Raw genomic sequence first — 13,788 nt, forward strand, 5'->3', positions numbered from 1 at the left:
CAGAATAAATCTCAGGTTCCCTCAGGCACTCTCACACTTATAGACTTCCTTTTAGATGCGAGTAAGCCATTGTAGATAGCCAACAATGCAGATTAAAAAACTGAGTTCAGTTTATTTCTCACTACTTGACCTCAATTTCACCACTAGCCATCAACTTCAAGATGCATTTGTAAATTTGTCATTTAGTTTCAAAGTTCCGTGTTATGTCCTGGTTGAGAACATGTTTTATTGTACTATGCGGTTAGGTATTTTATTTTAGCAGCTTTTCTGCAAAACACAGTGTGCTTCTGTTAGTTAAGCTTCACAGACTGGTGTTTTGCCTTCAGCTACAATAAGGAGCCATTTGCTCAGCTGAGGAATGTCGTGTCAGCCAATCGGGTTTGTCTTGGTGACATTCTGTCCAGTGGAACACTTGAGAGAGCTGGGTGGGATCAGATTTCTGTAGGACAGTGGTCTGGGTTTGGGTCTTTTGTTGGGAAATATTAGAAGAGGAGGAGGTGTGTCGAAGAGCACAAGGGAAGACGTTTGGAGAATCCTGCCCAAAGGGGAAACCTTATTGCTTTGTGCAGACTAATGGTTCCAAGGAGGAAGTATCAATACTTCAGAGTTAGACAGTTTGTTCTTAACGTTCTTCAAGGAAAGTTCAAACTATAACCGGTGATGTGAGTAAAGTGGTATGCCCAACTAGTTGAGACAAGCTCTAACATTTATGTGCATACTTAGACTGGTTTAACTGCAATGGACCCTTTTCTTTTTCTATTAACTGTTTGTTAAAGTTGAAATATTGGTAAATACACTTCCACTTTTAATTTTATGCTCTGGTCTGTTATTTCCTAGTGCAGAACAATAACTTTTCATGTGGCAGCATTCTCCCCAAATTTCATTCCCTCATCTGAACATTCCAACTTTCCTGTTGGGTTGAACCGAAATCATACTGACCCTAGACAAGTGTTGCTTGTTGAAAGTGACCTTCTCACCATTACCCATGCGATACTGAGTCACATGGCTGTCAGCCAGGGTTAGCTAATGAGCCTGGCTTATCAGGAGCTGCGGTGAGAGGGTTACACCTACACTTAAAGAAATGCCAGAAGTGAAATTTCCAAAAGTAATGGGCACTTCTAACTATGACAAAAAGCAAGCCACTAGAGGAATTTCGAAGGGCAAACAAGTGGTGGGAGGGGGGAAGTACAAGGAATTGCCGAAGTTTTGGATGGAGACCCTGCATCAAGACTGAGAGTGGAGAGGAAGATAGCCAGAATGAAGAGGTAGTGGTGGTGGGGAGGGTGGGGGAGCGGGGAGCTGACAAACTATTTTGACTATGAAGAACTTACTGGAGTATTAGTCTTCAAGGATCATCTAACCTTTCATTTAATTCACTCGTTTACTGCAAAACAGTTGCTTTAATTAACGTCAGGCAGCTTCCTTTGAATCTGGGTCAGCAGCTTTGGTACTCAGCAGGGGATCCACTGAGATTTTGGTAACCCCAGAATCAGGTTTAATATCACTGGCACATGTCACGAAACTTGTTGCTTTGCGGCACAAAACCCCCCATTCACAACCAGCCTTTTCCCACGGATTTGCTCATTCACTCAGCAAGATGGTGCCCCAACAGGAACCGAACTGACACTCGCTTATCTTGAGTGGCTACCAGAGACAATGAGCAGTTCCACTTGAACTTCCAAAGTAATTCATAAACAAGTTTACCAACTCAGTATTAAGATTCGAGCATTTTAATGAAGGCCTCTTTACTGACTTCAATGGAAATCCCGCAACAATGGTTCATTAAAAGAAGTCTTCATATTTCTCCATTTTGATGCATTTTAAAGCTATTCAAACCTGCTCGATAAGCCAATTTAATACATTAAGTGAAGCCAATGGGCTCTAAAGGTAATGGAAATGTGGGGAAAATATAACAAACAGGATCATTGCAAGTGGGTGCATGGAATGACTGTTTCTATGCTGTTTGACTCTTTGAGATTCCTGTTCTGTGTTGCCCACACTGTCTCCAAGAAGTTAGTAAATATGCATTTGGATAACCAGTCTATGATTCAGACTAGCTACCAAACAGCAGACTGAAAACCTTGGAAGACAAAAAAAAGAGCAATGTAAAGTAATTATGAAATGATCATGCAAGTTAACTACAGGACTGATCAGTGTATACCAAATGGGCTGTGTTTCAGTGACCACTAATCTCTGCACCAGAAACATCTGATCCTCAAAGACAATTAAAGATTAGGAAATCACTCATCATTTCACATGCATAGTCATACAAATTCAAAGTGGATTTAATCTTCATTACAATGTAATTCTTTTACAAACAAATTTAATCCCCTTTAATGGAAAATTCTACATGACCCATTTTTGCACAGAAAAGAACTTCATTAGGTTAAAAACAAAATGACTTTGGCATTATTTTTAATATGATGTAACAGTACCATCTCTGCAGAGATTCAGATGGGATTTTGCATGGTTTGAGTGAGGTCTGGTTACCCACAGCAATACCTACCTGTGCCTCTGGAGGGCCCCCTTCATCCCTGATCAGCAGAAGGTAACTCTGACCGTCCACCACAATCTCTTTCTTAAAGCGGCCACCTGTCATAGAAACATTTCATATTGAAAGGCAGGGCAAGACTAGCAGGCACAGCAAACTGCACACATCAAGGCAGAGGTGATGCCAACTACAGGACATATTCATACCATGGCTAGATGGATTACTGATAACACAGGACAGACAAGCTGATAATGACCAGAAAGGATAGACAAGCTGCAGTGAAAAAAAAACTATTTTTATATCCATAAAAAGCAACAGAACATATTTATGAGCAGCCAATTTAATATAATGTCTGCATGGCTTCCTACTGTGTGGCCCCTAGATTAGGTCAACTGCTTGGTAAGACTGGCAAAAACAACACCTTAACATTTCTACAAGGCAGTCAAATGGTGAAGAGCTCCCTGTTCAAATCATAGAATCATACAGCACAGAAACAGACCCCTCAACTCACTGAGTCTATTCGCACCACGAGGCACCTATTTACACCATCCCATGTTGTCTTCCCATGTTCCCACTCACCTACACACTAGAGGCAATTTACGTCGACCGACTAACCTACCAACATACATGCCTTTGGGAAGATAGGGAAACTGGGGCACCAGTGTGAATCCTACACGGTTACAGGAAGAACACGGAAACTCCGCACGCACGCCCGCCCACACACACACACACACACACACACACACACACACACACACACACACACCACCTGAGGTCAGGATCAAACTCAGGGTTTTGGCAGTGACTCAACCACCCATGTTGCTTGTTTGCCCTCAAGTGGCTCACTGCCACCTTCTCAAGAACAATTCAGAAATAGGGGAAGATCAACATCTGCTCCATGCACCCAGTGAACAGAATAAAACCAACAATTTAAGGGTGAGTGATTGATTGGTTGGTTATCCATTGCATCAGATAATGATAGATTGGAAACTGTGTGAGAGAGTTCTTTTTTAAAGTGGAGAAGTGTTTGCACTGGGGCAGTTCCACTTTCCCGACCTCAGAAGTCAAGATCCAGTGCTACGAGTGGTTGTCACAACTAGCGTTTTCTTTGGTTGCAGTTGGATGACTATGACTTTTGTGCCTTGTCATGCCCTTCGCCCTCCACAAAACATTAAAGAACCACCTTGGATCTATCTCCCTGCTGACCTCATCTGCCCAGCCCACTTGCACAAGCCTCAACAGTTCAGGTTTGAATAGAGAATGATTCCTGGATACCCCAGACAGGCACAATCACAGTTTCTCAAGCAGACATGATTCCCTACCCCCCCAATCACAAATGCTTTCCTCCAATACTTCTGTGCTGTCTCTGAGATGGCTGGGTATTTGGAGCCAAGGGAATATCTCTCCAGACACACGTCTAGTTCATAATTGATCTCAAGTAATTATAAATTAGTTGGTTTGATTTTGGTGACAGGAAGATTGTTGGAATTCATTCTGAAGGACATTATAAACCTGCATTTGAAAGGGTACATATCAACCTCTCACTGCTACGGGTGGAAGTTCTCACTTGCTTCAAAAAGGCAACAGTTATACCTGTGGCTCAGAAGAATAACGTGAGCTGCCTTAACGACTATCGCCCGGCAGCACTCACATTGACAGTGATGAAATGCTTTGAGAGGTTGGTCATGACTAGACTGAACTCCTGCCTCAGTAAAGACCTGGACCCATTGCAATTTGCTTGTTGCCACAATAGGTCAACAGCAGATGCAATCTCGAATGCTCTTCCCACGACTTTAGACCACCTGGACAATACGAACACCTACATCAGGATGCTGTTCATCGACTATAGCTCAGCACTTAATACCACCTTTCCCACAACCCTGATTGAGAAGTTACAGAACCTGGGCCTCTGTATCTCCCTCTGCAATTGGATCCTCGACTTCCTAACTGGAAGACCACAATCTGTGTGGATTGGCAATAACATCTCCTTGCTGACAATCAACACTGATCAGGGTGTGTGCTTAGCCTTTTGCTCTACTCTCTCTATACCCATGACTGTGTGGCGAGGCATAGCTCAAATACCACCTATAAATTTACTGATGATACAACTGTTGTTGGTAGAATCTCAGGTAGTGATGAGGGGGCGTACAGGAGCGAGATATGCCAACTAGTGGAGTGGTGTCGCAGCAACAACCTGACACTCAACGTCAGTAAGAAAGACAAAAGAACTGATTGTGGTCTTCAGGAAGGGTAAGATGAAGAAACACATACCAATCCTCATAGAGGGATCAGAAGTGGAGAGAGTGAGTAGTTTCAAGTTCCTGGGTGTCAAGATCTCTTGATGATCTAACCTGGTCCCAACATATTGATGTAGTTATAAAGAAGGCAAGACAGCGACTATACTTCATTAGGCACTTGAAGAGATTTGGCATGTCAACAAATACACTCAAAAACTTCTATAGTTGTACCGTGGAGAGCATTCTGACAGGCTGCATCACTGTCTGGTATGGAGGGGCTATTGCACAGGACTGAAAGCTGCAGAAAGTTGTAAATTTAGTTGGCTCCATCTTGGGTACTAGCTAGGACATCTTCAAGGAGCGGTGTCTCAGAAAGGCAGCTTCTATTATGAAGGACCTCCAGCACCCAAGGCTTTCTCACTGTTACCATCAGGTAGGAGGTACAGAAGCCTGAAGACACACACTCAGCGATTCAGGAACAGGTTCTTCCCCTCTGCCATCCAATTCCTAAATGAACATTGGAACCCTGAACACTACTTTTTTAATATATATTATTTCTGTTTTTTTGCAAAAATTTTAATCTATTCAATATACATATACAGTAAATGATTTATTATTTTTCTTCTTATATTACGTATTGCATTGAAATGCTACTCCTAAGTTAACAAATTTCACGACACATGCCGGTGATAATAAATCTGATTCTTAATTGTGACGGGGACCAAAGACTGACATTCTTGGGCACAATGAAAGCTTGTGTACACAGTGCCAGATAGCAGCCAAGCAGAGAAATAGAAGGTGCACAGGCGGGTAGGGGGAGAGAAAAAGTGGGGATGTATTCAACCAACGTCCAACAGGATTTTGTATGTGGGTATCCACACACCGTAGACATTTGCTGGTGACAACGTGACAAACAGAAGAGAACATGGCGCTGTTAGTATTCTGGTTACCTGGCTGGAATAAGATAGGATCTAATTAAACACAACCCCACTGAGTTGGAGATTCATGGTGAGAAATCACAGCAGGATGGTCCAACATTTCATCCGAGGATGCAGACAGAGAGGCAAGACTGTCACAATCACATCAGATGTTAACATCGACTTTTAATCAAAATAGTTTTTAGTCTGTGGTAGAGCAGAAATCTGACTGGAGGAATTCAATAATCTGATAATATGTTCTCAACTACTCAGAAATCCTGATGGTTGGGCATCTGGTTCACCAAGTAATGGGTTCCTGCTCCCTTTCTGCTCATCAGAACCCCTGTCCTGTTGCTCGCTTTAAACTTACATGGTTTATTGGAAATACTATCATTATGGTGTAACATTTAAATGAATGGAATGTTTGGATATCAATTAAAAGAGCATCGAAAAGTCCAATAAAAATAATCCACTAAGGTCCCGAATGTGCTGGATTACAAAACTATTATGACACAGAAGCAGAATGAGGCCATTCGGCCCATTGAGTAAACTCTATTATTCCATCATGGTTGATTCATTATTCCCCCTCAACCCCATTCTCCCACCTTCTCCCTGTAACCTGTGACCTCCATTTTAAATATGAATGTCACAGATCTACCACCTTCTGACTAAACAGAAATTCCCCCTCATCTGTTTTCTAAAGGGACATCCTTCTGTTTTGAAGCTATGCCCTCTGGTCCTAGTCTCCCCACATACAGGAAACAGCCTCTCCACATCCACTCTATCCAGCAAGAGAGAATAATGGTTTTAATAGGGACTAAGTTGTCAATGATGGAGTCATGGGTGTGACAGGACAATAAAAAATTACAAACACTGCCCCAAAATTGCTCAGCCTCCATTGAACAAAACTAACGGGCTTTAATTTACCTTTTGAATCAACAGCAGTTCTACCTGCAAACCTAGTGGTCAGCTGTAGAAGTGAATCATCTAACACCGTTCAGACCAAAACAGGGGCCTTTCTCTCCCAGTCTACTGGTCAGAAAGTAATTCATTAATAATGGTGACTTATTTGGTGATGAGAATAGCATTTCACTGACGAGGAAGTAATGGAAGTTTCTGATGCATGGCCAGAGATGGAGAAACATAGATACTCCAAATGTTTTAGGGAAGGAAGAAAGAGGGCCTAGAGCAGTTCACGATTTGGAATTTGGAACTGAATCAGAACTGCACAAAAGGAACAAATGTCATCACTGAGCATGGACTCTGGTGCATCTGTTATTTACAAAAAAGCTGTCTATTCTAACCTTCTCCTTTCCCATAAACCTGAGCCCCTCCAAAGTTCTACACCCTGCTTTCTTCTCCGAGGATCATAACCTAGTTGTGGTGAAGAGGCTTGCAAGTTCCTGAGATGTTGAGGGTGATGCCATCTGGCGCTTAGCTCCTGATAGGGTCACCCATGGCTGTAAGGTAAGGGGCAGGTTCCAGACAAACAGCGATCCATCCAAGACCTCAATGGTGGAGCTCACAGAAGACGATGACAAAAGGCAGAGGAAGGTTCTCCAGTCTTGTTGCATTCCATTCTGCTGGACCCTGACCTCAATCTGATTTAGTAAATAATTTCTAGTTAAGGAATCATCCCCCGGAATATCAACTCATCTATAATTAATATCTTCGAAGAGAGAGGGCGAAAACACAAAAAAAAAGCCCACAAAATCACCTTATGTTCCAGCTTTCAAAAGAATGTAAAAGTTTGATAAGGTCTGCATCAAGTAGCATTTGTGGAAATAAAACAGTTAATATATTTGGGACTCAGCATCTATGGAAGGGAATAAAGTGTCACCGTTTCAGGCCAAGACCCTTCATTGGGACTGGAAAGTAAGGGGGATGAAGTCAGAATATGAAGGTGGAGGAAAGGGATGGAGTACGTGACAGGTGGAGCCAAGTGAGGGGGAAGGTGGGGGGGGGGGGAGGTGAGGGAGGAGTGGGGAAGAAGTGAGAAGCTGGGAGGTGATAAGTAGTAAACACAAAGAACTGAAGACAGAATCTGATAGGAGAGGACAGTGGACCAAGGTAGAAAGGGAAGGAGTGCTGGCACCAGAGGGACGACGATGGGCAGGTGAGAAGAGAAGGGGCTTGAACTCCTTGCGCAAGGATGTGCTGGGTTCCTCCAGCATTTTGTGTGCATTGCTCTGGATTTCTAGCCTCTGTAGAACCTCTTGTGTTGATACTTTGGGTCTACGACACTATATCTAGCTGAAGGGGCCCCATCTGGAGTGTCAACTTTGTTCCTCTACCCACAGGTGCTGCCGGACCTGGTGAGCATTTCCAGCACCTGCGGCTGTTTTGCAATTTTTAAAAAAATTTAGATTAAATAATAGCTGGATCTTAAACATATCACCTCTAATCTGCTGTCAAGACTCTTGGTAAATGGACTGTTAACCCGTGAGAGCAAGGAGATCTGAGAACAAGTCCCAGACAAAGGTTAATTGCAGTCCCAGCAAGATGCAACTGCTGTGAACTCTTTAATGACATTTAACTTATTTCTGCTTATATAAAAAACCAGGAAGGTGTCATATTGTGGTGAGAAAGGACAATGCATTGTAACAGACGACAACGGCATCTTATGGCAGCTTTGGCAATTTGTTGAAATTAAGCACAGAATGCCACCTTTGTAACAGTAAAATGGGAAAACTGCAGAACAGCACTAACAAATCTCTCGCATGCATGCCAGATACAGGGACCAATGCCCTTGGAGGGGGAGGTGATGCAGATTTCTCCCAGCACCATATGTTAGCACCCTCCACACAGGAACAGTGAGTCAGGCGATTCAATCTGCCAGAGTGAAATTAGTGCTGACTGCATATCACAGCACTGAGCACGAATGCTGAGAATGAGAAATGAGGAAGCAGACTACGAACATGACCTCCAACTCTGTTAGCAGGATTTTAAACAAATCATAAAATAGGTTCCCCCCCCCCACAACAGAAAAACCAAAAGGCTATTTTCAACTGAAAGCATGATTCCTGTCATTCCTGGTGACCTTTGTATTGACTAATTGTTCACTGTCTCGCTGGATTGGCTTCTAATCACTATCCAGTGACCTCCCCCCATGAAAAGCCAACGTGAGGACATCTGGTGAATCTGTGAAACTCACTAGTTACGATGCATTCCTCTGCTGGATAATCTGCCAACATTCAGTACGAAGATTCATGTCAAATAATTGGATGGCTCAGAACGCAAAGGAGTGCTGGTGCTTTCAAAAGTGTTCAGCAAGGGCCATTTTCACCGGCATGGGAGAAAAGTGGGGCAGAAGCACTTACCACAACCCCCGCATCAAACCTCTGCTCTAAGTGGGCCCGATAGTACCTGAATATCCGTAGATGGAAGATTACACAGCGAGCTAGCAAGCTGGAGCCTGTCACTTTACAGCAGCAAAGGTTACGTGGAGAATTAAAAGAAGTGCTTCAAGTCAAGAATGATTTTGAGAGATTAAGTGGGGACAATCGGTTTCCACCAGAAGTTGAATTTGCAACCCGAAGGCTGAGGTTTAAGAAAAATAGTATAATTAGACAGGAGGAGATTGTATTTTGGTTTGATATAATCTGAAGTTGGAGAAATATTATCATAGATTGATATAGCAAGGTAAAGGTCTATTGCCCACAAAGTCCATGCAGACCTTCAACTACTCATTTACATTAATCCTCGCCACATTGTCATCAGTATCACCCCAAACTGTGCCACTCACGCACACACTAGGGGTAACTGAAAGCAGCTGGAGACCCAGGGAAACCCACAGGGTCACAGTGAGAACGTACAAATTCCATGCTCTGCTATTGCAAGGCAGTTGCTCAACCAGCTGTGCAACTGGCCTTTAAGGTGCTAGGAACTTTTTCTGCCAGCCTCCTCCATGACTCTGTGCTGGTGACTTCGACTTGCTCTCAATCTGACTAGATCTCGATTGTAAGAATCTCATCCTCCCTGCCTCACCATCTGCTTTCCTTGCGGCCTCCTACTGTCCTCTTAAACATCTTCACATTCCTTCTTGCCTCCATCAGACAAACACAAGGAATTCTGAAGATACTGGAATTCCCGAGTAACACACACAAAATGCTGGAGGAACTCAGCAAGTCAAGCAGCATCTATAGAGAGGAATAAAAAGTTGCCATTTCAGGCTGAGACCCTTCTTCAGGATGTTGCGTGTGGCACCTCCCACTGTCCCTTCGCTGTCTCGGGTGGTAAGTTCCAGAGTTCCACCCCCCCACCTCCAAACCTCTATTCTTTGCTGCTTCATAAAACCAAGATGGCAACCTGTTCTGATGGCTGCCCCAGTGGCTCAGGATCAAAAATGCTCCAGCGAAGCAGCTTGGAAAACCGCTTCCCACTCACTATCAATGTAGGCTACTGTACTTTCAAAAACTACTCAGCTGCTAAAAAAAAAGAGACACAATTAAAACGTGTTTTAAAATAAATTCATAAAACAGTACAGCACAGGAAAAGGCACTTTAGTTCATGATGTCTATGCCAACCACATTGCCAATTTTTAGCTAATCAATCACATCTGCCCATATATAATCTACACGCCATTCTTTTTCCTGTTCATCAGCCTAAGTGCATCCTAAATTCTTGCTGAACCTTGTGGTTCCAAATGGATGAACACTCAGTTGACAATTTTAGCAATTTTCCTCCCAGAGCCATGATAATTAACACAAAATCTGGGTCCCAATTCAAACAATAGCCAATGGAAGTGTATAGTCAGAGGTGTCATCTTCTCAATGGCACATAAAATAAGTTCTCATCTACTCTCTCCACTGGATAGAAACAAAATCTCTCAACAATATTTCCAGAGAGAGTTCAGGTATCCTGCCCAATACTTATCCCTCAATCATCATACTTAAAACAGATCTTTTGACCATTATTTCATTGTTTGTACTTAATGCCTACTTTCTACATTACACAATGACTAAGAAGTGCTTTGCTATATTATGATGGGCAGCAAATGGGAGCCTTTTTATCTCTAGGTTTTCTCTATTCATTTTCTGTTCCTCATCACCTTACATGAAATGAATGTCAGCCAGTTATTAAGCACACATCATCACCTCCATCTCTGATCCCACAGAAGTTCAAGTTGCATTAATCAATACTTCCTTGCAACGATCAATAAAATTCAAGAGAAGGAACCTGAGATGAATTTCCCACTCCACTGTGATTGATGTAACTACAGTTCATACATGATATGAGCTGATTTTGAATAGATCAAGGAATAAATGAAACAGCACCACAACAACAAAGGACAGATGGTTTAGTTTCTCCCATTTCGAAAGACTAACACAGTTCTAAAGATGCACAATGGAGAGCATTCTAACTGGTTGCATCACCATCTGATATGGATGGGTCACTGCACAGAACTGGAAAAGGCTGCAGAGGGTCACAAACTTAGCCAGTTCCATCATGGGAACTAGCCTCCCCACCACCAAGGACATCTTCAAAAGGTGATGCCTCAACAAGGTGGCATCCATTGTTAAGGACTTCATCATCCAGGGCATGCCCTCTTCTCATTACTACCATCAGGGAGGTGGTACAGGAGCCTCAAGATGCACACTCAATATTTTAAGGACAGCCTCTTCCCCGCCACCGGATTTCTGAATGGACAATGAACACTACCACACTATTTCTGCTCTCTTCTTTTGTACTACTTACTTAATTATATATGTCTTATTGCAATTTATATTATTTATGCATCGTACTGTGCTGCTGCTGCAAAACAATAAATATTACATGTGTCATTGACTCTGGAAAAAAGGAAGAAAAATCAACGCTGCTACAGCAAATGAAAATTGGAGAAAGGGAAGCAAAACAGAGAGAGTGTTCATGAACATTGTGATGGCTGCAAATTCCGTACCAAGATCAGGCACGGTTGTGGAAATCATTTTAAGTGAACATCTAAGGCAGCCATTGTGGGGAAGTCAGGAGGGAAGGAAAAGCTTGTAATTAGACGTTACACAAGACATCACACTGGGGAACAAATTCAGCCCTTGGTCATGCAGTGGCAGATACAAAGCTGGACAAGGGTGGAAAGGGGCAAGGATCAGATGCTATTAAATAACTCAACATTTCAGATCACGATTTTCAATTGAATTCTACATATTGCTTTCTGCTTTGAAACATTTATATCCCTTTATTTTACACGTGAAATAAATATTATTTTCTTTTTAAAAAAAGCTGTATTTTCTATTTGTTTCGGTGCCTTTATTCGACATGAAATCCAGCCTGCAGATGCTTTGAGTTGGTTGCCATGGTAACATTTGAACCCCTTGCTTCTGCATGTGTTATACAGAGCTCAGAACCAACAATCCTATTAAATAATGATGGATTTTGTTTTGGAACAATGTGCATGATCTTTTTTTGAAGAGGTTCATGTCGCATAGATTTCTCATTCCACCTTATCCAGCTTCACAATTCTCCAAGGTATCAGCAGGCTTCCAAATGCCTCATCGCTCATTCCCAGTTTTCATCACAACCACCAGACTGCCATGATCCGAGAAACTGAGTTCTTCCCTACACCTCTCCATCTCTCTCTCATTCTATCAGTATAATTCCACATACACCTTCAACCAAGGTTTTGATAATCCACCTAAAATACCTTGAGTCACAGAAATGGCTATTTTAGTCCAGCTCAACCATGATGATGCCATCTCTGCTCATCCCACTTGACTGTACAGGACCCATATCCCTCCATGCTTTGCCTTGCCAAGTATCTGTCCACATGCCTTTTAAACATTGCAATTGTATTTATTCTGTCTGGCAGTGTGTTACAGATAACCACTACCCTCTGTGTGGTAAAGCCTGTCCCTCAGGTTCCTTTTGTGTTTATCCCCTTTCACCTTAAACCTGTGCCCTCTAGTTGCTGTGAGGAAGCTACTCTGACTATGTTATCTGCACCCCTCTATAACTTTATTAAAGATTGAAAATCAGTGAGATGCATCGTTTGCATCAACACAGTCTGAGCATGTGCTGGGTGCAGCTCGCAAGTGTCGCCATGCTTCCAGCGCCAACATACAGTAGCATGACTACAACATGGGTCAGTCATCAGCTTCCTATGATCCAGTGAAGATAAACCTACCTAATCTTCCTTTGAACTACAGTCCTCCATTCCAGGCAACATCCTGGTGAACCTTTTCACACTTCAGTGTCATATTTTGTTTGCTAACTTTTCTGCAATGTTCCTGACATTTTCCCACATGGTGGGTGCTTCTGAAATACAAATTGTTGTTGTCAACTCAAGAGATCTTGCGGGTTCTTCTTACCGATTAGAACCAATACATTGGACATGGAATACTTTTGTTCCTGATCTTGCCCTGAAAACAGTGGCCCAGAATGAACTTTCAAGAAATTAAAAAAAATAAATGAACAAGGATCAATTTGCAAAACAAAATCTATTGTTTTCCCAGGCTCAATTAATATATGGATACCCATTGCAGGGTAAATTTAGGTAAGGCAGAAGGCACTTGGACTTACTACAAAATCTATTTTGAATTGCTCAGATAATAATGAAGCCAAATAAACGCCTTCTGCTGCCAACATGCTGGACTCTCTAAAATGCCTGACCACATGCGAATAAATCAGAGCCCTGCTGTGTCTTTAATTGGTCCCTTCAAGAGCTGATGAAAGTCAGGAAACCTAGCTTCTTCAAAGTGCTATTCCACCACCTTGAGAGTTCTTTAATCAAAAGAAACTGACAATAGTTTAGCACAGACTAGATGGACCAAAAGGGCTGTTTCTATGCTGTAAGTTCAGTATGACACTATTGGGAAGCGTATGGATGGGTACAGTTCAGATGCAGACTTGGCAGAATACGTAATAGTTTGGCAAGAACTAGATGGGCCAAAGGGCCTGTTTCTGTGCTTAAGTGCTCTATGACTTTGAGACTCTAAATACAGATCTTTGACTAGTTACTGATACAATATTTTAAATGATGGATTTATGATAATTAAGATAATATTATTTTCAGAAGCAGAAGGTCAAACAATTGTGGATTTATCTAGAAATTAAACAGCTTTTGAAGATTGGTCGTGGACTTCACATCTCACACTTATAAATCATAAGTGCATAATTACTAATCAAATGGCATGAAAGTAAAAAGATT

At 42.2% G+C, this 13,788-nt stretch overlaps 1 protein-coding gene across 2 annotated transcripts in view; it reads right to left on the reverse strand.

Annotated features, from left to right (window-relative positions):
• agap1 (ArfGAP with GTPase domain, ankyrin repeat and PH domain 1) overlaps positions 1-13,788 on the reverse strand; it is a 649,964-nt gene that overhangs the window by 323,899 nt on the left and 312,277 nt on the right. For both annotated transcript variants that reach the window (XM_072261395.1, XM_072261394.1), the window contains exon 4: positions 2,507-2,592. In XM_072261395.1, the coding sequence (XP_072117496.1) occupies positions 2,507-2,592 (86 nt within the window). The remainder of the gene's footprint in view (positions 1-2,506; positions 2,593-13,788) is intronic.

Source organism: Mobula birostris, chromosome 6, assembly GCF_030028105.1.
Source record: "Mobula birostris isolate sMobBir1 chromosome 6, sMobBir1.hap1, whole genome shotgun sequence".
NCBI classification, from domain to species: domain Eukaryota; kingdom Metazoa; phylum Chordata; class Chondrichthyes; order Myliobatiformes; family Myliobatidae; genus Mobula; species Mobula birostris.